This window comes from Gopherus evgoodei, chromosome 7, assembly GCF_007399415.2.
Source record: "Gopherus evgoodei ecotype Sinaloan lineage chromosome 7, rGopEvg1_v1.p, whole genome shotgun sequence".
NCBI lineage: Eukaryota > Metazoa > Chordata > Testudines > Testudinidae > Gopherus > Gopherus evgoodei.
Window position 1 is genome coordinate 83,711,963 of NC_044328.1, and position 22,202 is coordinate 83,734,164.

Genomic DNA, 22,202 nt, shown 5'->3' on the forward strand with positions numbered 1-22,202 from the left:
AGTTTGGCTTGTCTGGCTCAGATGTGACCAGTTGAAATCCCCAGGCTTTGAGTACTCCTAGTTAAACCCTCTGATTTCCCTTGTCCATTCCATCCCAACCCCTTCAGTTCAGCCACCAATTCCTATTGATGCCCTGGGCTTACCATCAAACTTGACATTGAGCATGAAGTCCTTGTAGAACCTCTTGCCATTAACCGGCTTCATGGAGTCACACAGCTTGGTGGCATTGGGGCACAATGCCTGGTGCATGTTATGGAGGGAGTGGGCCATGGCGTAAACAGCATTGACTACAAACATGATCTTGGACTCCTGCTCGAACTTGCCTGTCTTCAGCGAGTGCCGGCTGCAGTCCTGGGTATGGAAGCTACACTGGAACTTGTGCTCCCAGAACTCCCGGAACCAGGGGTTCCGGCTGTTGTTGTAGGGGTTAAGGTTTCGGAAATAGATGGCAAACTCCTGGATGGGGTAGGCTGCCAGTTCAATGGTGATGGCTCCCTCTGCCACCAACTCGCTTCCCACCACCACGCTCTCCAGGGCACCCCAGCCATCGCTGGCCACCCATGTGAAGGAAACATTGATTCTCTGTGCGGCCGCCAGCAGCTCTCGGGCATCTTCGCTGCGGGTGAACAGCACCACCACCCTAGCACTGGGCTTCTGCAAGAGGGCCTTGATCACTCCTTCAAAGGTCTTCTTGTTCATGGAGCGCCCCACCTTCTCGGAGGTGGCGATGCAGATGTTGCGGGCCCGGGCTTCCAGCTCGAAGGCCTCAATACCCGTCTCACCGTAGTCACCCTCCGAGGCCACTGTGGAGACGTAGGTCCAGTTAAAGAAGCGCAGGATCTCGGCCATGGCCTTGGCCTGGTAGAAGTCTGGTGGGACGGTGCGGGCAAAGTAGTCATAGCGAGACTTGTCACTGAGCTTAGCGCTGGTGGAGGCATAGCTGATCTGTGGGATCTGGAAGAGTCGCAGCAGGTTGGCCACCTAAATCGAAGGGGAAAGAAGGAATGGGTGAGGTTACAAGGTGTACATGGGAGCAAGAGAGAGGGAGAGCATCCTGCCTCCATTTACTGAAGAGAGTGTGGGATGCCCTCACAGTTTTCCTGGGAAATAACTACAGCTGGTCCTTTAAGGTTTGGAGAGGCGAAAACTTCTCCTTGAAGGCTCCTAATTGGACCATTCCATATTCTAACCCTTAGTGGGTCAGATGTAGTCAACAATATTCATAATCTATAAGATTATAGGGAGTTTTTGTGGACTCCCAATCCTTGGATGTTTTCAAGACCAGGCTAGACAAACACCAGTCAGTGATGGTCTAGGTATATTTAATCCTGCCTCAGTTCAAGGGGATGCATTAGATGACCTCTTGAGGTCCCTTCCAGCCCTGCATTTCTATCATTATAAGCACTCAGCTAACACAGTGATGAACATAGTAGAAATGCCTAAATCTGAGGATCTCTGATGCCCAGATTCCACAGTCATTGGTGCATTAGAAATGGGATGGATAGAATACGTTTTCTTTGGGCACACTTTATACTAAGGGTACATTTATACATGGTTTGTAAACAAAGGATTGATAGATGTCAGAATTATGTTGCAGTTCTGAGTATTATGTGTTATATAGGTGATTATAAGCACATCATTAGAAGGTGTTTTCTACACAGAAGGTTTTAAGCCATGGTCATTAGTAATCTACTGACCTGTTGGACGCTAACAATTGGTCAACCTTTTAGTCCAAGGTCTATGAACACTTTGTTAACCCTCCACAAGGTATTGACCCTGATTGTGAAGTGTGACCCATTCTTTAGCCGTGGGATGGGGGCCTGCTGGTGGGGTGCTGGCTCTGTCCTGCTCTCTATTCACAGGTATTAATTTAGGAACGAGACAGGCCAGGACCACAGAAATCAGATATAGTCCATATAATAATCATTTTTCAATACCATCAACAGCTGTAAAATTACATTGGATATTACTATGGATAATTAATTAGCCCTTACATTGGGTTTCTGCTCCTGGGACCTGTCTCACTAAGAACGGTAGAGGCAAAGGACACAAAACTTTCCAGAATCTGCTCATCTCAGGCACATATCCGAAGATGTAGTGATTTCCAAGCAGAGCCACTTACTCTCCTAGGCACTAAACTCTGGGCTTTCCTTTAAAGCGCCAGTAAGGTCAGAAATGTGATTGTAAAAGTGGCTGTTTTTATTCAATGGCTCTGAGCCCAGAGTGCCTCCTAGTCATTATAGGCTGATTCTAACACAAACACACTTCTCTGCCTCTTAGCCCTGGAGACCCCTCAGAGCACCGGGGCCAATTCATGTCTCTTGAGCTGTATTCTGGGATCTCTACATCTCCATTCACCTAAAGCGCCACTCACAGAGTCGGAGGCTGCCATGCCCACTGAACAGAAAGGAAAGAAAGGCCTTAGACCAGTGGTCCCTGCTCTGCCTCAGCACAGCTCAGTCCCAGCTCCACTCTGCCCCTATCCCATCTCTGCCTCCAGCCCACCTCTGCCCTCATTCCCTCTCTACCTCCAGCCCAGCTCAACTCTTCCCTCTGGTCCACTCCCAGCCCAGCTCTGCCTCTAGCCCCAGCCCCAGCTCCTCCCCAATACCCTGTTCAGCCTCCAGCTCTGCCTTCAACCCAAACTCCACTGCTGAGCAACTGTGCGGTAATGGAGCGGGGGTGCAGACAGCTTCCATTACTGGTAAGAGGTGGTGTGACAGGAAAAGTTTGGGCACCACTGCATTAGACCCCTCGACATTCTCACATTGCATCAGTATATGTGATGACATCATATCATGATGCAATGTCACCACCTCTCGATGAACGTTCACAATGTAAGCACTGTGACTCATCTATCTGATGACTCTCCGCTACCCCAGTGGATGACTCTCCAGCAGTCAAAGGCTGAGAGCCACCGTGGTTCAGTGGTGGAGAGTGAGCTGGATTCTATTGGCCTCATATAGCATCACCTGCACTACCACCACATTCCAATCATAGAACCTTTGTTACTGGCCATGATGGAATAAAGAACCCAGCTGGATTTTCGGAACCAGGCAGAGTTTTGCAAAATCATCTTTTAACTTGTAAATGGAGCCAATTGGGCCCTGAATATTGATAATTTCACACATGCAACCGCATTTCTCATTCCCACACGTGAATGTGCAGTCAAAGCAACTGCGGGCACAAAAATTGATTTAGACATCTCCCTGGCTGTTTACACCTGCAGTTGTCACAATTGTACACAGTTGGTGTAACTGCACATGTAGATTATGCACCTGTATTTTTCATGCACGGTGAGATGTCTGCAGTTATAAAATTCCAGCCCTTGATGGGAGTCATGGCTTCATTCCTGAAGTATCTGAAGAAAACAAATTTGATTTCTCTTCAGCTGGATGCTGAGGCTAAGCTGAAGGAGGCTCAAGGACCATGTACACAGGAGAAGGATGTACCACAGCCCAGTGTCCAGAAATGGTGCAGACTAAGAAAATCTTGGACAAAGGTTTTGCCACAGCTGGTGAAGCCACATTCAACCACACATGTGCCCTATGAGACAGAGAAGGAAGAAACCTAGTATCCATCCCTCCCCAATACGATGGAGAAGCAAGCCAGCAAACCTGGACTGGTGACTAAGGGCAAAGCTGTCCATGTCCGAGAGTCCATCATTAGCCCTCTGTGAGGACTCCACAATGGGGATGATGCAGACAAGGGCACCAGGCAGACAACTGAGTGACAATCATCATGGAACTCCCCTCATCGTACCATTTTTACTGGATCACTTTTATGGAAACATGAACAACCCCAGTGCGATGTCAGAAAGGTAGGAGCATGTGGGACAGTGAAGGCTAGAGAGCTTTGATTGGTTGAAAGTGAGACCCTTCAGAGTTCTTTGAGTCCAGTAGCCAATCATATCCTTCCATTTCCAGAGCATTCTATTAATGTAGCAATGCCTGTAGTGGGGCTACATGAGCCTCCTGCTATTTCTTTTCAAAATACTTTTCAGAACAATAAACCTTTTTCCACCTCAAACATTAGATGTGAAGATAATTATCAGCAGTCTAGAGGGTGATAACCTGTCAGGCTTTCCCTACGAGTCATATCATGTTCATTGTCAGGGTGAAGGTCACATATGTCAGTTATTTTGAGTGACCTGGATTTTTTTCCCTTCCAGTCTCTGCTCCTGTTACACTGTGGTTTCCAGCTTTCTGAAAGAGTAGCAATTATCCCGAGCTGTTGGCTTCTTCTGCGTTGTTTTTGTTGGGTTTTAATATTTCATATTTTGTTCTCTTTTTGGGAAAATAAACTGCTTCGGTTGCAAAAGCAGAAGAATCCGCTGCAGGGAACACAACAGAACATCATAATCTTCAAAGTGTTTTCCAAGCGTTCAGTAATTTACTATTATTAATTATTTGTATTGTTGTAGTGCCTAGGAGCCCTAGTTATGGACCAGAACCCCATTGTGCTAGGTGCTGCCCAAGCACAGAACAAAAAGACAGTCTACATCTGAGACAAGATTCCAGCAAAGTATTATCATGGTCCCCATCATTTTACAGGTAGGACAGCTGAGACGGATTCAGGGATTTGTCTCAGGCCACATAAAGCCGTACATCCAAGAGACTGGCAAAGAGGGCGCTGCCAGGGAAGAAATGGGCATAATTACTTTGTTGTGTGTCAATGTCCTGCAGCAAGATGGGAATTCAAGCTGAAGTCCCTTTGGCTACCGTTTCTCTTCAGCTGGATGCTGAGGCTAAGCTGAAGGAGGCTCAAGGACCATGCACACAGGAGAAGGATGTACCACAGCCCAGTGTCCAGAAATGGTGCAGACTAAGAAAATCTTGGCTGCCGTGATCCCTCACTATCATGTCTAATGGAGACTGCACGCTCATTGGAGCAGGGTCCTGACTGCTGAGTGCCAATGCGCCATGCACAGGTAGGTCGCTTGTAGAAAGACTGATGGGATTAGGGTAGATGATCACAGCTTCCATGGCCACAGCCTCTTAGAGCTCCTGCCCCAGGATGGATTCTGGGCGTGCCCAAGGTGGAAAGGAGAAGGGACAATCCTGCCATCCCTCTACATAGGAATGTCCGGTGACCCGCAGGGGGCTTCCATGCTCAGAAGGACCCCAAGGCAGTTTGCACTTCCTCATCCGTGCATCTTCATGCCAACCAACAGCCAAGGCAATGCAAATGGCAACTGCTTCCCACTTCACCATGTGGCATGGTGGCAGAGGAGGGAGGGCCATTGTTCCACAGCATCCCTCTCAGAACGTATAATCACATCAGAGCTACGTAAAATATAGCTCCATCATAGCGAGACTGCTGGCCTCCAACCACGAGGGATGTGATGACCTGCTGAGGTTAGTGACCAGAAGCAAACTATCCTGGGCACTGATCATTAATCCCCCAGTGTAGGGCTGCCAGTTTTGGTTGGATGTATTCAAGGAGGTTTCATCACAACATGATCTTTAATTCCTGGAGACTCCAGGACAATCCTGGAGGATTGGCAACCCTATGAGTGACCCTGGACCTCAGGCATTACTGTGTGTGGTCAGTGAGATGTTTTGCTGCAGCTGAATTTCATCGGACTTCCAGGGTGGCAGGGAGATTTACGGCACGATAAGACTGCCTGCTTTAGCAGGGAGGGTAATACTTTCTGCTTCTCAATGTTCCTCCCCCTCCCAATTTCCCTTGCACCATGGAATCCCAGTCCATCCATGAGAGGTTAAGACTAGATTCAAAGGATCAGCAAACACTGCTCATGCACACTGAAGGGGGTTCCCCAGAGCTCCAAAATGGGTTTCTAGTCCCAGAGCATTCCTGGGGATTTCTCCTCTACCTCTGCCCCCATGAGAGGAGGTTGGGCCATTCCCCTCTTGCGAACCGTTTCCCCTGCCTGACTTGGGGCCCTGCTTTTCTTCCTGTGACGAACTGGGAATGTTCTTAATGTTTTCTCTGAGTACTGTGTTGGTGCCTCAGTGTCCCCATGGCAGTTCTTAAGTATCTGGCACAGCAAAGGGCCAGTGCACCTAAATGCCTGACCCTCTGTCTCCTAGCAACTGATGGCCTGGGCCCCTCCTCTGCAAAGGTGCCAGCTGAAGGTGTTGGAGGCAAAGAGATCAGGTGACCTCCTGGCCCGGGAAAGGAGCTGAGGAGAGAGGAGGGGCTGGGAGGGGTTGTTAGTCTGGAGCTGGCCGGGGTCAAGGGTGGAGGGCAGACCTGGGGGTCTGGCTCACTGCCCCCCAGAATGGACCCAGCCGAGGGGTCCGGTTCGCTGTATCTACAAGCTCTGTTTTAGACCCTGTTCCTGTCATTGAATAAACCTCTGTTTTACTGGCTGGCTGAGAGTCACATCTGACTGCAAAGTGGGAGTGCAGAACCCGGTGGCTTCCCCAGGACCCCGCTGGGGTGGACTCGCTGTGGGAAGTGCATGGAGGGGCAAAGGATGCTAAATGCTCCAAGGAGAGACCCAGGAGGTGAAGCTGTGTAAGCTTCTTGCCCTGAACAAGTCTGCTCCAAGGGAGAGGAGGCTCCCCAAAGTCCTGCCTGGCTTGGTGGGGAGCAGTTCCAGAGCATCGCCCGGTGACTCCGTGACACTTCCCAACACACACTCTGCTTGCCAATGATTAATGAGAAGTCATGTCAGCAGGTGGTAAGTAAGAAGAACTGCAGAGGCTGGGCCATTGCATGGCTTGGCCACACTGAACCTGGAGTGAGATCTCAACAGAAACATCATCAGAGGTGAGATATTAAACCTCCTGCTGAAATACCACAAAATCCTTCTCTGTCAGAGTGAGAGACTTTATAAAAACTGCCTGTAAATGAATCCAGAACATGCAAGACCAGGCAGGTCTGACTCAGGAATTGGAATATGTACATGGGGGCCAAATGCGGAGAGAGGTGGAGCACCAGCAACTCATCTCAGAATACTTCCACCCTACAAAAGTCTCACCTGCGAGGCGGCGCAGGCATCTCTCAGCCCAGATGGATGAAGAGAAAGAACAGGAGAATGAAAAAAACAATGGGCCAGAGCAGAATATTCCACCGCATGCGTCCAGCCATTGAAATCAGAACAGGCGCTGGCGCCTGCCCCTTCCTCCCCCCTCCAAACAGCTCACGCTGGCCGCTCGTTCCAGATGCTCTGCAGCAATTCTCATTACCTTCAAAGGGGAAAAATCAGCACTAATAAGGCTATTAAAAATACAGACTGTCAAAGAGGCAGGCAAGAGGAAGCCTGTGATCTGATTGGCTGGCAAGAGCTGGTATCTGGAGCCGGTTTCCCAGCCCTCGGTGATGTGGAAATCTCCACTGCTTAATTAACATGTACAAATATGTTTTTAACAGACTATTACACTCCTCATGGCAATAAGGCACCAGAGACTGCGAATTACCCTGCATTGATTCACACCAGGCATTGTCATCGAAGGCACTTGACCGTAGGCACATGAGGTGCAAATTACTGGAGAACAATTCACTCCCTCTCATGTCCTATTACCAAATGATCACAACACTCAGGCCCGCAGTCCGCCAGTCGCATTCTGGTTTCAGTGGGCTCCGACTCCCGTTAGGCACAAGCTGGGATCGTGCCAGGTTATACCAGTCCTGATTAAAATGCAGAAGGCAACTCCTCACTGGGAGAAGGTAGAATTCCCAAACACAGCTGGGAGCTATTTTGACATCTGGGAGGTACTAGGGCATTTGGCCGTCCCAAGGAGATGGCTAGACATCTGGGAGGAATTGAGATATTTTGGAGGTATCGAGGTAGTTGGGAGCTACCTAGATATCCGAGTAGTACCTAGGCACCTAGGACAGATCTTTGCTGATCTGGCAGAAGAACTCAGAGCCTCACCTGGGGGATGCCTTCCTTATCTTACTTGGAAGGACAGAACCCTGCAAGAGACACTCAGTGTGTCATGTGATGAAGGTCAGTGGTACTTCCTCTTACTGCCAACTGTTCAGCAGAACTCCACCCTTTCCTCCTCCCCGTAACATCCTCAGAGCCTGGCAGAGAGAGCGGCACCATGCGACAGCCACAGTCTCCAGGGAGTTGGCAGACTGATGCCAACTGGTGAACTCCAGTGGGGCATCGTCCTTTTGCTTTTCAGTGGCTCCCTCCAGCTCTCACGTGTATGAATCCTGGTCAGATGGGGCTCTGATGGGTTCTCCACTTTTCCCTCTTCTTATCAGATCTGTTTGACCAGTTTATGGCCCCATTATCCACCTCTGCTTCGTTACACCAAATTGGCGACTGGCACTTCTGGAGTTGGGTAGAAGGGGGAGATACGTAACACGAGCTGGGTATCCTTTTCCCAGTCCAGCAAGATCCAAACCGTTGGAACTCCCTATGTGATGCAATTTAGGAATGGGCTCTCTGCATTCTTGAGAACAGCCCTATTTTCACAATTTGCAACAGACACACTTGAAGGTCAAGGGATGGCACTTCCAGAAAGCTGTCCAGGCATTGGCAAGTCATTAATGTACATAATGACAGTACCATGCAAAGGTCCCAATCAGGACTGAGGCCTGATGGTGCTCGGCACTATACAAAAGCATATGGAAATGCAGTCCCTACCCTCTTACTGTCTAATGTGAACCATGCTACAAGTGAATGTTAGAACCAGAAGGAGAGACAGGACGCAGGATATTGAGACTGTGTGGTCACACAGGGAGCGAGGCACAGAGCTTCAAAAGTATTTAGGTGCCTAACACCTCTTGGAGTTGATACCTAAGTACCCTTGAAAAGCTGGGACCTACAATTTACTGGATCCAGGTCATGTGATGCTAAAAACAAATGAAGGTAAGGTTAGCAGGAATTGCTGTCCCCATTTTAGAGGGGGGCAAACCAAGCCCCTGAAAGGGGAAGTGATAAGGCGCTGCCAGAGCCTGGGTCACTTAGCTTGCAGTGAGGCTGTCTGTAAGCTTGTGCACTTTCTGACTGTCCCCATCAGTGGGCAGCTAACATCCTAGGAACCGCTATGACCTGACTGACCCTGGTGCCCTCAAATGTCCCTGGAATCTGGCTGCACAGAAGTTGAGCATTGCCAGGGAGTGTTTGCCTTAGGCCAAGCCGCTAGAAGGATACCAGCCAGCACAGCTCTGCCTTTGCTATGATTCTGCCTGCTGCCCTTCCCTTCATTGACACTGCCCTTGCCTCATGCTCATAAGTTTTAATGCCACTTGGGTGAGATTGGCACTTTCCAGCATGATAGCACTGCTGGGACTGAAATCCCACAGGGCAACACATTTTATTGCTCCCCTCCTTCCCCTTTGCCCCCTACTCCTTCTACAACTTGCAGGCCTAACACAGGGCTGGACAATGTATTGTCCCAGGAAAGGCTGCTCTCTCCCAATTGGCCAAGGGAGCAGAGCCAGAGCCAGGTGCACTGGAGCTGTGCAGTGTGCCCAGGGGAGCAGGGAGGATGGAAAGCAACAAGCCCTGTTTACGGGTAATACCAATGCTCCCACATGCTCATCCCGCCCCCAGAGTCCCAGCAGGCACCCGAGGGGAGGACGGTGCTGGGAATGTCCACCAGGCCTTTGTTAAAGAGAATTAAGCGCTGACTAAAGGTGCCAGCTTCAGGGCTGATGCAGCACAGCCTGCGGCAGTGAGCATTCCCCCTCACGGAGCCTCACTTTTGGCCTCAAGAGGCAAACCAGCTCCAGGGACAAGAGGCATTTTCACTCTCTGTAGGGCCATGGAGTCCTGGCTTCTTTACTGAGATTGCCACCAGGCTTCCAAACAGTCTCAATGTAGCACAGACTCATGTCCACAATGAACCAAAGGTGAGGCCACCAACCTTGTCTTACAGAGGCTCCCAAATGGCCCATCATACATCAGGACTTCCATCCACTACTGGCCTGGGCTAGATTTGAACCAGAGGTCTTAGAGGGGAAGGGCTATACCTGTTCCTTAAGCTAGCCAGTCTCCTGGTGGTCACGATTCCCAATACATGTAAACCTCCCACCTTCAAGGAGCCACCGGCTATTAGCCCCTGAAGGGTAGTTGTGGACTCTGAAGCTGAGAGAGAAAGGCTCAGTGATTCCAGGGAAGACACTGGCATGAGAGAAGGATTTGGCCAGGTGCATGTAAGAGAGAGAGAACAAAACGGGCATAGATGTGCCCATGCTCACAGCTGTGCAGAGAAAAGAATGATGAAGAAGATGCCAGCCACAGATAGATAATGTTCCCTCCTGCAGTCAGCCTGATGAACAATCACTGACTCCCTGCTGTTTCTTCAATGCCTCACCCCTCCACACCCTGCCCCCAGAGCCTTGGGGTTCAGCAAGGACATAAAAGACCTTGAACATACCTTTTGAGGACAAGGTTTTCCACGTTTGTGACTCACATGGATCTGGGTTGCCTCCAACCCAGCCAACGACTAACAGCAGAGCGATCAAGGCAGGTCCATTGTTGTCTCATCCATTACTTTGGTTGACCAGCTTGACTGGCGATGTCGGTGTCCATTGTAACATCACAGCTCTCGCCACAGGGTGCTGATGCTAGTGTCCTAAAAGACCCTCAGCTGATGAAAGGTGAACTCCTGCCATCCCAGGGAAAGGTGATCCTCTCCTGAGATGTGAGGTGCCTCATGGGGGCACGAGAAAGCAAACCTCCCGTATGGAGTTCATTACTCACAGATAACACTCTCTTATATCTGGCTGTTGAGGGGGGTAATATCAATCCTAGAAGTAGAAACTTGTCAGGCACAGATCCCTTTTATAGGCACCATGTCTCTTCCCCAAGTCCACTGTTGAGGAGAGGATTGTCTCTTGGGGCAGTATGTGATAGATCTTCTGGAGAAACCATGGGCAATGGGGGCAAATGGAGAAGACGAGGATGGCAAAGCATGGGGAGCAGGTTTCCCCTCCCCTGCCAGGAGTGTAGCTCTCTCAGGACACAACTGGGGGATCCACTGGAGGAGAAGCCTAGGGTTGGCGTGGAGGAGAAGCCTAGGTTTGACAGACCACCCACCTCCTCACTCTCAGTGAGGCAATCTCTTGTTTAGGATGGGGTCCACTGCCTGCCTTCATTCCTCCTCCATTGCATTCAGCTCTCCAGCATTAAATTCCCTGCTTCTCCTCAACCCACCCCCATCCCTGAGCGAAGAGGCTGACCATGGAAGGGTTATGTTTCCACCCAAACCAGGCGAGGATATGGAAAGATTTTCTAAGTGTGTCTGGTACCAGCCTTTGTGACCAACACCGTTGGGTCGGGTGCAATTGCACTGACTGCAGAAGGGCTGAAGCAGTCGGCGATGAGGGCGCTAATGAATAAACTTGCAATTAAACTGAATTAATGGGTTTGCCGCCTGTAGACAATGCCCACTAAAGTCAGTGCAGCCAGGCCAAGCCCTGGGATTGGATTTCTATCCCCCTGGGGCAGGTTATCTCCTAACTGCCTGTCCTCTGCAGCAGCTGGCTCCAGCCCCTGGATTAACTGGTGCACTAGTCCGATCCCGGCTGGGCAGTCCCATGTCTCCTCCTGTCTCTGTGTATGTCCGCCTGTCTCTAGGAGCTAACCTCTGCTCTCAGTTACACCTATCTCTGAGGCAGACTGCAGCATACCCAGTCTGCTGACTCTGGCTCCTGCACCTGTTCTTTTGGAGCCCTGACAAGCTCGGGGAAAGTCAGGGTAACACTGGCAGGTGTTGACGAGAGGAAGCCTCACTGATGGGTGGTGGGGACTTTTCACCTTCGCTGGGCTGCAGTCGTCAGCCCTGAAACCTCCCTCCCATCCTTACGCTGAGCAGCATTTCTCTTTCCTTCCTCCATGGTGAGTGTGAAGGCTCTGGAGGACAGCCCCAGGAAGAAGCCTGATGCCAAGGTGCTGAAGAACTCCATGGTCCCAGACCCTGCCCTGGGAGGCAGGGATGATGCTCAGAGGCAGCTCTTGGCAGCTCTAGACTCCCTGCAGCAGCTGGGCACTCCAGATCAGGCAGCAGCTATGGACGTAAGTATCTTCCATCTTGCAGGTGGGATTTCTTTGACTTCGAACCTCCAGGCACAGCTCAGTGGGGGTCGCGGGTGTCACCCAGCACAGATCTGCCCCCCAACGGCTCCCTTCATATCACTTTTAGACATCCCACTACTCTAGAAGCCAAAGGGGGCTTAGGCAAAAGCTGGCAAGAGCTGAATGGCCAGCGCCAAGACATGTAGCATGACCAGTGGAACTGGGGAAACTGGGTCAGATTTCAGGGGAAGCCTGGCTCGGGGCAGCCTCTCTTCTCTGCACAGCTCCGGGAGTCTTTCCAGTTCTCTGTGATGGTCTTTCTCTGCTAGGCCTGGAAAGCTGATCCTGGTTCTCCATTTCCACTCCTCCCACTGCGGAGCACAGATGCAGGCCCAGACATTCCTTCAGAGCCGCAAGGGCCCCAACGCTTTCCCTGCATCTCCCCCAACAGGCTTAGCGGGATTCTGCCTTCTCCAGTGACTATGGCCAGCCAAAACAACAGCTCGCCCCGCGGGCATAGGAGACCCTTCCTGCAGGCTCAGGCTGGTATTTTAAGTCCATACTGGGCCCCCTGAAAGTGGCAGTGTGCATGGTACTGTGTTAGCAGCTTCACAGAGCTGCAATTGGTTGTTCAGCCGGATCAACCCCAATAAGGCAGCTAGTTTTGGGTGGTCTCTTAGGTCCCCATTTATGGCCTGCATGGACACCTATGTTTGGGCAAAAAGGTGTTCAATAAACATAAAGTGGGTGTCATGTCCCCTTCTAGGGGCTAAGCCACATAGAAGACAGCAGCCTACTACTGCTGTCAGATAATGGAACTTCTTTTTTAGCTCAAGCAATAGAAGTCTGCGCCTTAGGGCAGAAGGCCCTGAGATCAGACTCTGCTGGTGGGCTGTAACTGAGATCATTACAGACACAGGAGTGATGGGGGAAAATAGATCATAGAATCATAGAATATTAGGGTTGGAAGGGACCTCAGGAGGTCATCTAGTCCAACCCCCTGCTCAAAGCAGGACCAATCCCCGACTAAATCATCCCAGCCAGGGCTTTGTCAAGTCTGACCTTAAAGACTTCTAAGGAAGGAGATTTCACAGCCTCCCTAGGTAACCCATTCCAGTGCTTCACCACGCTCCTAGTGAAAAAGTTTTTCCTAATATCCAACCTAAAGCTCCCCCACTACAACTTGAGACCATTACTACTTGTTCTGTCATCAGGAACCACTGAGAACAGTCTAGATCCATCCTCTTTGGAACTCCCTTTCGGGGAGTTGAAAGCAGCTATCAAATCCCCCCTCATTCTTCTTTTCCATAGACTAAACAATCCCAGTTCCCTCAGCCTCTCCTCATAAGTCATGTGCTCCAGCCCCCTAATCATTTTTGTTGCCCTCTGCTGGACTCTTTCCAATTTTTCCACATCCTTCTTCTAGTGTGGGGCCCAAAACTGGACATAGTACTCCAGATGAGGCCTCACCAATGTCTAATAGAGGGGAACGATCAAGTCCCTTGATCTGCTGGCAATACCCCTACCTATACAGCCGAAAATGCTGTTAGCTTTCTTGGCAACAAGGGCATACTGTTGACTCATATCCAGCTTCTTGTCCACTGTAACCCCTAGGTCCTTTTCTGCAGAACTGCTGCCTAGCCATTTGGTCCCTGGTCTGTAGCAGTGCATGGGATTCTTACGTCGCAACTTTGCACAATGTTTCTGACTCAATGAGGAGATGGATGCTATTCTGTGGCTGCCTCTCCTGTAGCGACAGACAGTTTCCTGCCTTCTCTTCACAGCAGAAAGAAATCTCTCCCCCTCTCTCCCCGTCACCAGAGAAGGACCCCAGCAGGAAATCCGCCATTGCCATCCAGTCATGGTGGCGAGGGGTGCTCACCCGGCGAACGGTGCACCAAGCAACCCTCTGCGTGCTGGTGATCCAGAGGTGGTGGCGCCGGGTCTCATTCTGGCAGTGGGAGGAGAGGCGGGTCAGGGCACTGGCAATGTATGTGAGGTCTGTGAGAGCTACTGTCCTCCTGCAGTCGCTGGTGAGGATGTGGCGTGCGAGGATCCAGTACAAGAAATACCAGAGGGCCGTCTTGGTCATCCAGAACAAGTGGCGGCACTACACCTGCCGGAGAGAGGCCGTGGTGTTTGCAGAGAGCAGCCTGGCTGACGGGGCGGTGGACCTGAACATTGAGATTGTTGTTGGTTAAGCTGACTCCGTTAAAGCTGTGGGAAAGGCTCTGTGCAGAGACAAGCACAGAGAATGAAATAAACACGTTCCCTGGAAGCGAAATCCCAGTCAGGAAGTGCTTTCCAGTGAAATCCTGGGATGGGCGGACAGGCAGCGGGCCTCTGAAAGTGGATAGGCCAAGGTGGCATACAAAGGCGCAGTCCAAGCCACTGTAGGCCTTGCGAGGAAGGTCACACTGGGAATCTAGTATCAGAGGGGTAGCTGTGTTAGTCTGGATCTGTAAAAGCAGCAAAGAGTCCTGTGGCACCTTATAAACTAACAGACGTATTGGAGCATGAGCTTTCGTGGGTGAATACCCACTTCGTTGGATGCATGTAGTGGAAATTTCCAGGGTCAGGTATATATATGCAAGCAAGAAGCAGGCTAGAGATAACAAGGTTAGTTCAATTAGGGAGGATGAGGCCCTTTTCTAAAAGTTGAAGTGGGAATCTAGCACCTCACCAGGTAGCATAGGCAGCTGTCCATTCCGGGGCTGTTTACTCCATGCCAAGACCTAGAGAACCAGGCTGGCCGTGGATGCTAGAGAGCCCAGGACTCAGTCTGCATCCACTAGTCTCAAGAACTTTGCATTGCTCACAGCAGAGCCCTGTGACTTCCACCAGCCCAGTTCTGGGGTTCCGAGACCCTTTCCGCTCAGAAGTACATTGGGGTAGCTTCTGAGCCCTTATCCACCCAGTGGCCTCCAAGTTCTTATCCCCTCGGTTCCTAAGAATTTAGCTCAACTCTGAACTCCTCACTGAGGATTGGCATGCAATCAAATGACATTTGAGTTGAGTAGGCTCAAGAGTAGAGAGTGGGTACTGGGCATACCACACCCCACAAAGTTACATAGCAAACTTCTTCCTCTATAGACATTTCCAGATTAAACTGCGTTTAGTATACACTGCATCACAAGTGTAAGGACTGGCTGTACAATCCCCGTACAGCATGCTCTGTCCACGCACGACTTACTCTTTACATCATCTTTATGGGCCCAGTTGATCTTGTTGATTGTTATCTTGGCCATTGTAAATGGTTCCCTTGGGGTTCACCCCTGTCTTAGCTAGTGCAGACATTTTGTTTCCAGGGTGCTGATCTATTTACATCCTTAATCCTGTCTTCTGATAAATGAGTCTTCACCCATGTCTAATTATTCATGTCAAGCCAGGCCTACAACCACTTATAAGAAAATCACCTCACCTGCACTGCCATGCAGCCACCTCTGGGGTGAAACAAGTTAGCTGTTTTTAAAAGTGGACAGTCACACTAACCAACAGGGAGTGCAGGAGAATATCACATCCAGATGGAACTACAGGGGAAATTTTGGCCTTGTCCTTAGCTAGGAGACTGGCAAGGAAACCCTGTACCCTGTAGGAAGGAACCGAGTGGCACAATGCCCTGTTTTTGTGCTAGTAGGTCGCTCTCCTCTGGCTGAATCAGGAGTGAGTGAATACCCAGGGGGCACTGTGCTGCTTAGATTTCAACTGCTTGTGGTCAATAAAAATTCCTCATTAAACTTAGGGTCCTGGCTGTTGGCAATTACCTCCTGTTCCCTAAATTCCAGCCCCTCCACCCCACTGTCATGCCCTGCTGCAGAAGAGGTTGATTACCAGTGGTGGGAGTGATCCGAATGTACACAAGGCCAGATCCCATCCTGGTAGAAGTCAGCACAGCTGCACTGACTGCAACACCAAAGACTGAGGGGATGCGTCTGTGAAACGGCTGGAGACCCTGGCAGATGAAAGGCTCTATATGGCGTAAAGGCAAGAAAGCACTACATGGAATGGCTCAACTCATACTGGGGGCCAGGAACAAGGCGAGTCCATATTAAACAGGGAGCCTGGGCTAAGCAGAAAGGAGGGATTGTGGGTGCAATTTGCCCCTATGCAGAAGATCAGCCCAATGCTACAGGACAGTAAGTGGCAGAGGCCCATGCCGAGTCTGCCAAGGGGTCAGTTTCAGCCGGAGTGACTTATGCAGCTCTTTTAGAGCCATGTGGGTGAATGACCAGGGGAGGTGGTACTTATGAGACAGCCACCCATCCCCTCAGCCCCAAGCTAATGGAGTTTTCAGTGAAGTGAAAGAAGGGGGGAAAGTCCAGAGATCCCAAGGTATTTTGACCCTTGGAATCAATGGAAGTTAGGAGCCTAAACACCTTGGAGGATCTGGGCCAAAGCCAGCATCTTGGCCAGCAATAACCTCAGCAGCAGACTGGAAAAAACAGTTGCTAGAAGGAGTTATGCTGGTGCCTTGGGGAGTGCTACCCTTTTGTGACTCTGCTGATCCACTGCCGTAGGGGGCACTGTGCTGCTGGCAATGCCACCTTTCAGAGGAGCAGTCCCCAACCATTCGTGACTGATAAAAACCTCGGCTTGCTTTTCACAAGAACAGAGCAGCATCAGCTTCTGCATCCGAGCAAAATTCCCACCAGTAACTGCACCTTGCTGTCCTAACCCCTCCTGCTCTCTTCTCCCGGCAGGCTGAACTGGCTCCAGTGTCTCGCCTAGCTGGCTTCGAACAGCTGCTGTGTTCCACCCGAGGTGGCTGCATCTCAGTGTTGGTGCACAGTTCCCGTATATCCAGCTAGCAGTCACATCAGTAGAGCAGTCCTGCTGCATTAATCCAGATTACACCATCAGAGCCGTAACAGAGAGCAATGCTGGGTGCCTGAGGCCTGTGAAAATGTTTTGGAAGCCCTTCTGGATAACAGAGACTAGCATTAGCTATAATCTTGGAAACAAGAAAACATGCAGCACTGACTTTCCCTCCAGGGGGGCTATGGGGAGCTAGGTGAATTATACCTGCCAAAAGTGTCTGGCATAGCACAGACAGGCAAGGAGAGATCCAACCCTGCACTGCTCTGAAAACATATAGGGGCTGATACAGACACCATGAGTGGCTGGAAATCCACCCTACACAGGCACAGCATAGGGCTGAGCGCCCGGGGCTGCTCTAATTTACACGTGGGGCCACACTGGCCCTGCATCTGAGCTCACAGCCACCTTGGGCCCGGTGCTGGGCAGGCTGCATTGTCCTTGGACTCAGCCACTGGTCCTCAAGCCACCCTGCAGAATGAGGGGCTGCTGCTTCCAGAAGGGAGTGTTGAGAGAGAGGGACAGCACCCAGTGAGGAAAGAGCAGGGAGCGCGTGTGCCGCTGTTGGGGTAGGGGAAGGTGCTAATTCAATGCAGGTCTCAGAAATGTGATGTCTCAGCTGGATCAAACTTGGAGCTCTCTGTGCTCAGCCCAGGGGAGACAGCGAGCAGGCTTTGCTTTACTGCAGCCTGGAGGAGACACACGCAGCACTAGGAAAGCCCAAAATTATTAATAAATGGCTCCGTGTTCTCCTCAGTGCTGTGCAGCTCTATCCCCAGCCCTGGACAGTGTCTGCAACTGCAGCTAATTAGCTGCTTATCTTTTTAACGAGCTGCCTAATGATCTCGCTGCCGATCTCCCTCTCCTTTCGTCTGACCAGCGATGGATTTACCCACCTTCTGGACTGTCGATGGATCTAATTGCCTGTCTGTCTGGCCCCATCATCATTTCTATCTGTTCATCCATCCCTCCCCCATCCCTTTCTTTCCTTCCCCTCCTCCTTTTTCTCTTGCTCCATCTACAATAGCTTCAAAGAGAAAATGCTCCCTTTACTTCCTACAGTCCCACTGCAATGCTATTCATGGCACTTCAAACATACATCACAGCTGCCCATCCAGCTCCTGTACCCCCATCTTTTCAGCTCCTGCAGCCTCTCTCCACTCTTTGGCCCACCTCCCTTTTCTCCTGCCTTGCTTCCCTTCACCACTGCCTGCTTGTCCCCTTCCCCATCCCTGCAGACCCCTTGGTTCAGGGCTGAGGGCTCCCCGGCAGCCTGGCTCAGGGGGGCATCATCTTGAGTTGGAAGGGAAAGGAGAGCTGCTTGCCCCAGCTGTCCAGCAATCTACTTGGGAGGGGAATCCAGGGAGTACATAAAGAAGGCCCTGCAGGAAGGGAAGGCAGATTGCTGGCGCAATCTCGTGGGACAGGGGCTAGAGTGTGTGGGGCGGGTAGGGATGCTGCCTGGCATTCACCCACTCAGGGGAGGGAGTGGGGCTATAAATGAATGAAGGTCTCCTTCCTTTTCTGTGCCTCTTCGCCAGCCAGCCAGGGGCCCTGCTCCCACACTGGGCCTGCGTCTCACCGACTCCGGCCGAGCTACCCCAAGGGGAGGCATTTGGCCCAGGAGGCCTGAGGGAAAGCGGCTGATGCTAGCAACAGATGGTGGAGTCTCAGGTGTGCTCAGTGGGGCCCCCAGGTGCCCCTCCTGCAGGGAGGCAATTGGGGTCAGAGCTGAGGCAGAGCATGAGAGCGGGGGAAGGGAGAGAAGGGCTGTGAATGGGCACTGGTGCCCTCCCCCCCCGCCCCGCAGCAGCACAGGGCTCTGCTGAATGAATGGCTCTCCCACACAGGCCTGCTGCAAGGAGCCAGCTCCACTCGGACTCTCGCGGACTCTCAGCTCAGTTTGTTGCACGCCTGGCTCAGTGCCCCAAAGCCCTGGCACCAGGCTGGCTGCCACGCTGGCTCACCTAGCCACGCTCCCTGCTTCCCTGGGCCAGGCTTTGAATGGGATAATGAGAAATTAATTTGCATTAATTACAGCATTAATGCAGCAGGGAGGCTTGGGAGCAGCTGCTAAGTACCGTGGTGGTTGGGAGCGGCAGCTATTGAGCGCTTCAGGATCTAGGCCCCTACTAACCTGCATGGAATCGGGGGTGGGGAGAAGGTGCTCTCCATGAGAGGGAGGCATCGTGGCGGGGTAGGGAAGGCACAACATGGCTGCTGTGCTATAAAAAGCCCCCATCCCACCCCCACCCTCAGGCAGGGAGCTGAGTTAGGCAGAGTTTAACGTCATGGCCACAGCAAGGAGAAAGGGCTTGGAAAATACTAGTGTATGGACGAGGTCAGGGCAAATCACAGGGTCTGTGCTTGGAAAGAGTTCAAAGGCATTCAGTGTTCAACATATGGGTGTATACACATCTGCTACAAGCACACACCAGGTCTCAGGGTGTGACATCCACACCCTGTGCCACATCACCGCCCCAGGGGTCTGAACGCACAGGTGTGACCTCCGCACCACATGCCACATCACCGTCTCAGGGGCTAAGCATCCAGGTGTGTGACCTCCGCACCATGTGTCACATCACCATCCCAGGGGTCTGAACATACGAGTGTGACCTCCACACCACATGCCACATCACCATCCCAGGGGTCTGAGCGTACAGGTCTGACCATTGCACCACATCACCATCCCAGGGGTCTGAATGTATGGGGTGTGACCTCTGCACCACGTGCCACACCATGTCCACTCTGCCTGGGCTGACACGCCCGGATCCCTCACAAGCCCAGAGAGACATTTTAGGTTCTTAAAAGGCCGTAGAGGTTGCAGTTAAACTGACAGGCCCCAAGCCAGCACTGTGTCACCCAGGAATGTCTGTGGCTCTTTCCCTGCAACTCGTACGGTGTTTTCCAGTGTACAGGCTGGAGAGTAGTGAGTGGCATGGGTGTGCACGCATGGGAGCAGGGGTAAACCCGCAATGGGTCAGGAGGAGACTGACTTCTAAATGGTAAATTGGACACTAAAGAAATCAGCATATGCCAGGGGCAATGAGAGAACCAGGTATGGGGCTGCACCAATCATCTCAGGCTGGGGGAGGGCAGCACACAGGGTAGGTTAAGCCAGATACGCTCATTCCTTGGGGTTGGGCAGGGGTCAAACCCATGCGCTCATTCCCTGGGACAGTGATGTGGCCTGTGGTTTGGAGGTCACACCCATACGCTCAGACCCCTGCTTATCCCCCAAACAGGTACAGACAGGATGGCTGCACCTCATACCCCTTCAAATCCAACCTGGAGTGACCACCAGCTAGGGGTCCAACAGTCATCTAGTCCTTGGCATCTCTGCTGAGACTATGCCAGCGAGCACCAGCTCTTTTGATGTGAGCACCTGGTGACCAGGCTCTGGATTGAGACCCACCCCCTCCCTCAGACTCCTTGCACATACTATAGCATACCACATAGCCAGCCAAGTGTAATGACATTCACTCCCTGCCAACCAGAGTTAGAGTTAGACTGACCACACAGAGGTCACCTTAGATCCCATTGCTAGTGGCCTGGGCCTCAATGCCCCCTCATTCTAATCCCCATGGCCCCAGCTTGCCCTCTGTGCATGTACTACCTGGATGGAGACATCGCTGTAGGAACCCCCGATGACCCCGGTAATTGCCATGGGAACGTCATCGTGGATGGCATAGGAGCCGTCAGGGCAGATGTGTTCGGAGCCATCCACTCGGGTCAGGGAGGCGCGGACGAAATCCAGAGACTGCTCCAGGGCGTAGGTGTCCTTGGAGCAGGTGTCCAGGATGTGGGCCCCCAGCGTGATCCCTGGAAGGATGCGCTGGTCCTTGTTGATCTCGTCCAAGGCGAAGAGCATGGCCTCGAGGCGCTGGATCCCTCGGTGCTCATTGATCTTGCCGCACTCCTCGTTGGAGCTGCCTTTCTCGTGCACCGGGAACAGCCCCCCAATGACCAGGTCCCCTTCCGTGCTGATCTCCTTCTTGGCCACTGTGCTGTAGCTGGGGTTCAGGCTGCCGGCGAGGCACGTGGCGGCATACAGCAGCCAAAGCCACAGGGGGACAGAGAGCCCCATGGCCCTGCCCCTGGGGAGTGGGGAGAGCCACCTGGTGGCACTGGTCAAAGCGCTGGCCTCTGGCATCTGAGCATTGGCAACAGGCAGCTGAGCTGGAGCTGGGAGGTTACAGCATGGAGGTCAGTGGGGACCCATCGCCTGGGGAGGAGGACAAGTGCTCAGCACCTGTAGAAGCAGAGGGAGCAGATTGACAGTCATACGTCTGGAGGAAAGAGTTGCTAGGAGCCTGCACTAGAGCTGTGATAGGAGGATGGGCAGTAGGGTCATGCCCGCCTCCAAGGGCCTTGGATATCACCACTGGCCCCAATACTACCTACTCTGGGGTGACTCTATGCAAGCTTCGCACTGCATTTCAATCACTGGGACTGTCGCTGGGACAGTCGTAGGTGCCCTGGGATTGGTCAGACGGTTGCTGTCCAGGGACCTGGCCTGGAATGGGTCCCTCAGCTGGGCACTGACAGCCTGTGCCACCTACACCTGCTCCACTGTTCCAGAGCATATGTGGGCAGGACCGAGACATGGGAGGCGCTCAGGAATATACACCTGGGGCCCAGGTGGAGCTCTGCTGCACAAGGCAGCCCTGGGGCAGGTAGGTGTCTGCTTGGCTGCCTCCCTGCACCCTCTTGCCCTTTGGGTCAGACACTTTTCTCCTCTCTCCATCTCCATTCCCCGTTCTCTATTTCATCCCCTTTCCCCGCCTCCCCCCGAGGCCATCCTCACCTCCCCAGTGACCCACCCACCCATGAGCCCACCCCAGGACAAGCCACCTCTGCTCAGCCGCATCAGGAGGGCTCCAGGAATACTGGCTGCTGGCCCCAGACTGTCAGTCTCTGAGACTCCCCCTCCCCACTGGGCCTTGTTTTTCCTTCTCTCTTTAGAGGCTGCTGGATGGGCAGGGGCAGCAGCAGTCAGGGCTGAGACCTGCCCTAGGAGACGTGTGCCCTCCTCCCACCCACTAGAGCAGACATTCCCTTGGGTGCTGTGACATGGACCCTGCCCTTCAGCAGATAGGAGCATTCCCCAGCTTTCTGCAGGGAGGCGAAGGGGTGAGATCAGAGCCAAGAGGATGTGACAGCTCCAGCAGCAGGCTGGTACTTCCAGGACAACAAAGTGAGAGGGAGAGTCAGAGAGAGACATGGAGGGAGGGAGACAGAGGCATGGCCCACAATCCATGGGTCTATCTCAGCTATGCGGCACACAGTGACCAAGGAGGAGACAAAAGTGCCTTTCTCCTTTGCCAACCCTTTGCTCTGCCAAGGGCCAGCTCACGCTTCAGCCCATGTTTTAAGCAATCTCGAGGTTGCTCTAATTTATGCTGGCTGGTAATAGCCCCCATGGGCTATTCTGGCAACA

The 22,202-nt window shown here is 52.2% G+C and overlaps 2 protein-coding genes across 3 annotated transcripts in view; one reads left to right on the forward strand and one right to left on the reverse strand.

Annotated features, from left to right (window-relative positions):
- GRM2 (glutamate metabotropic receptor 2) overlaps positions 1 to 22,202 on the reverse strand; it is a 75,090-nt gene that overhangs the window by 21,814 nt on the left and 31,074 nt on the right. For both annotated transcript variants that reach the window (XM_030570736.1, XM_030570737.1), the window contains exons 2-3: positions 20,379 to 21,014; positions 144 to 981 (exon numbers count right to left, since the gene is read on the reverse strand). In XM_030570736.1, coding sequence (XP_030426596.1) covers positions 144 to 981; positions 20,379 to 20,915 — 1,375 coding nt within the window. In that variant the 5' untranslated portion in view covers positions 20,916 to 21,014. The remainder of the gene's footprint in view (positions 1 to 143; positions 982 to 20,378; positions 21,015 to 22,202) is intronic.
- IQCF6 (IQ motif containing F6) lies at positions 11,768 to 14,148 on the forward strand. The gene is made up of 2 exons (XM_030568812.1): positions 11,768 to 11,947; positions 13,732 to 14,148. The coding sequence occupies exons 1-2, from the start codon at positions 11,768 to 11,770 to the stop codon at positions 14,146 to 14,148; spliced, it is 597 nt and encodes a 198-aa protein (XP_030424672.1).

Coding starts and splice junctions, on each gene's coding strand:
- IQCF6 (XM_030568812.1), top strand. CDS start 11,768: ATGGTGAGTGTGAAGGCTCTGGAGGACAGCCCCAGGAAGAAGCCTGAT. Junction 11,948..13,731: donor ATCAGGCAGCAGCTATGGAC/GTAAGTATCTTC, acceptor TTCTCTTCACAG/CAGAAAGAAATCTCTCCCCC.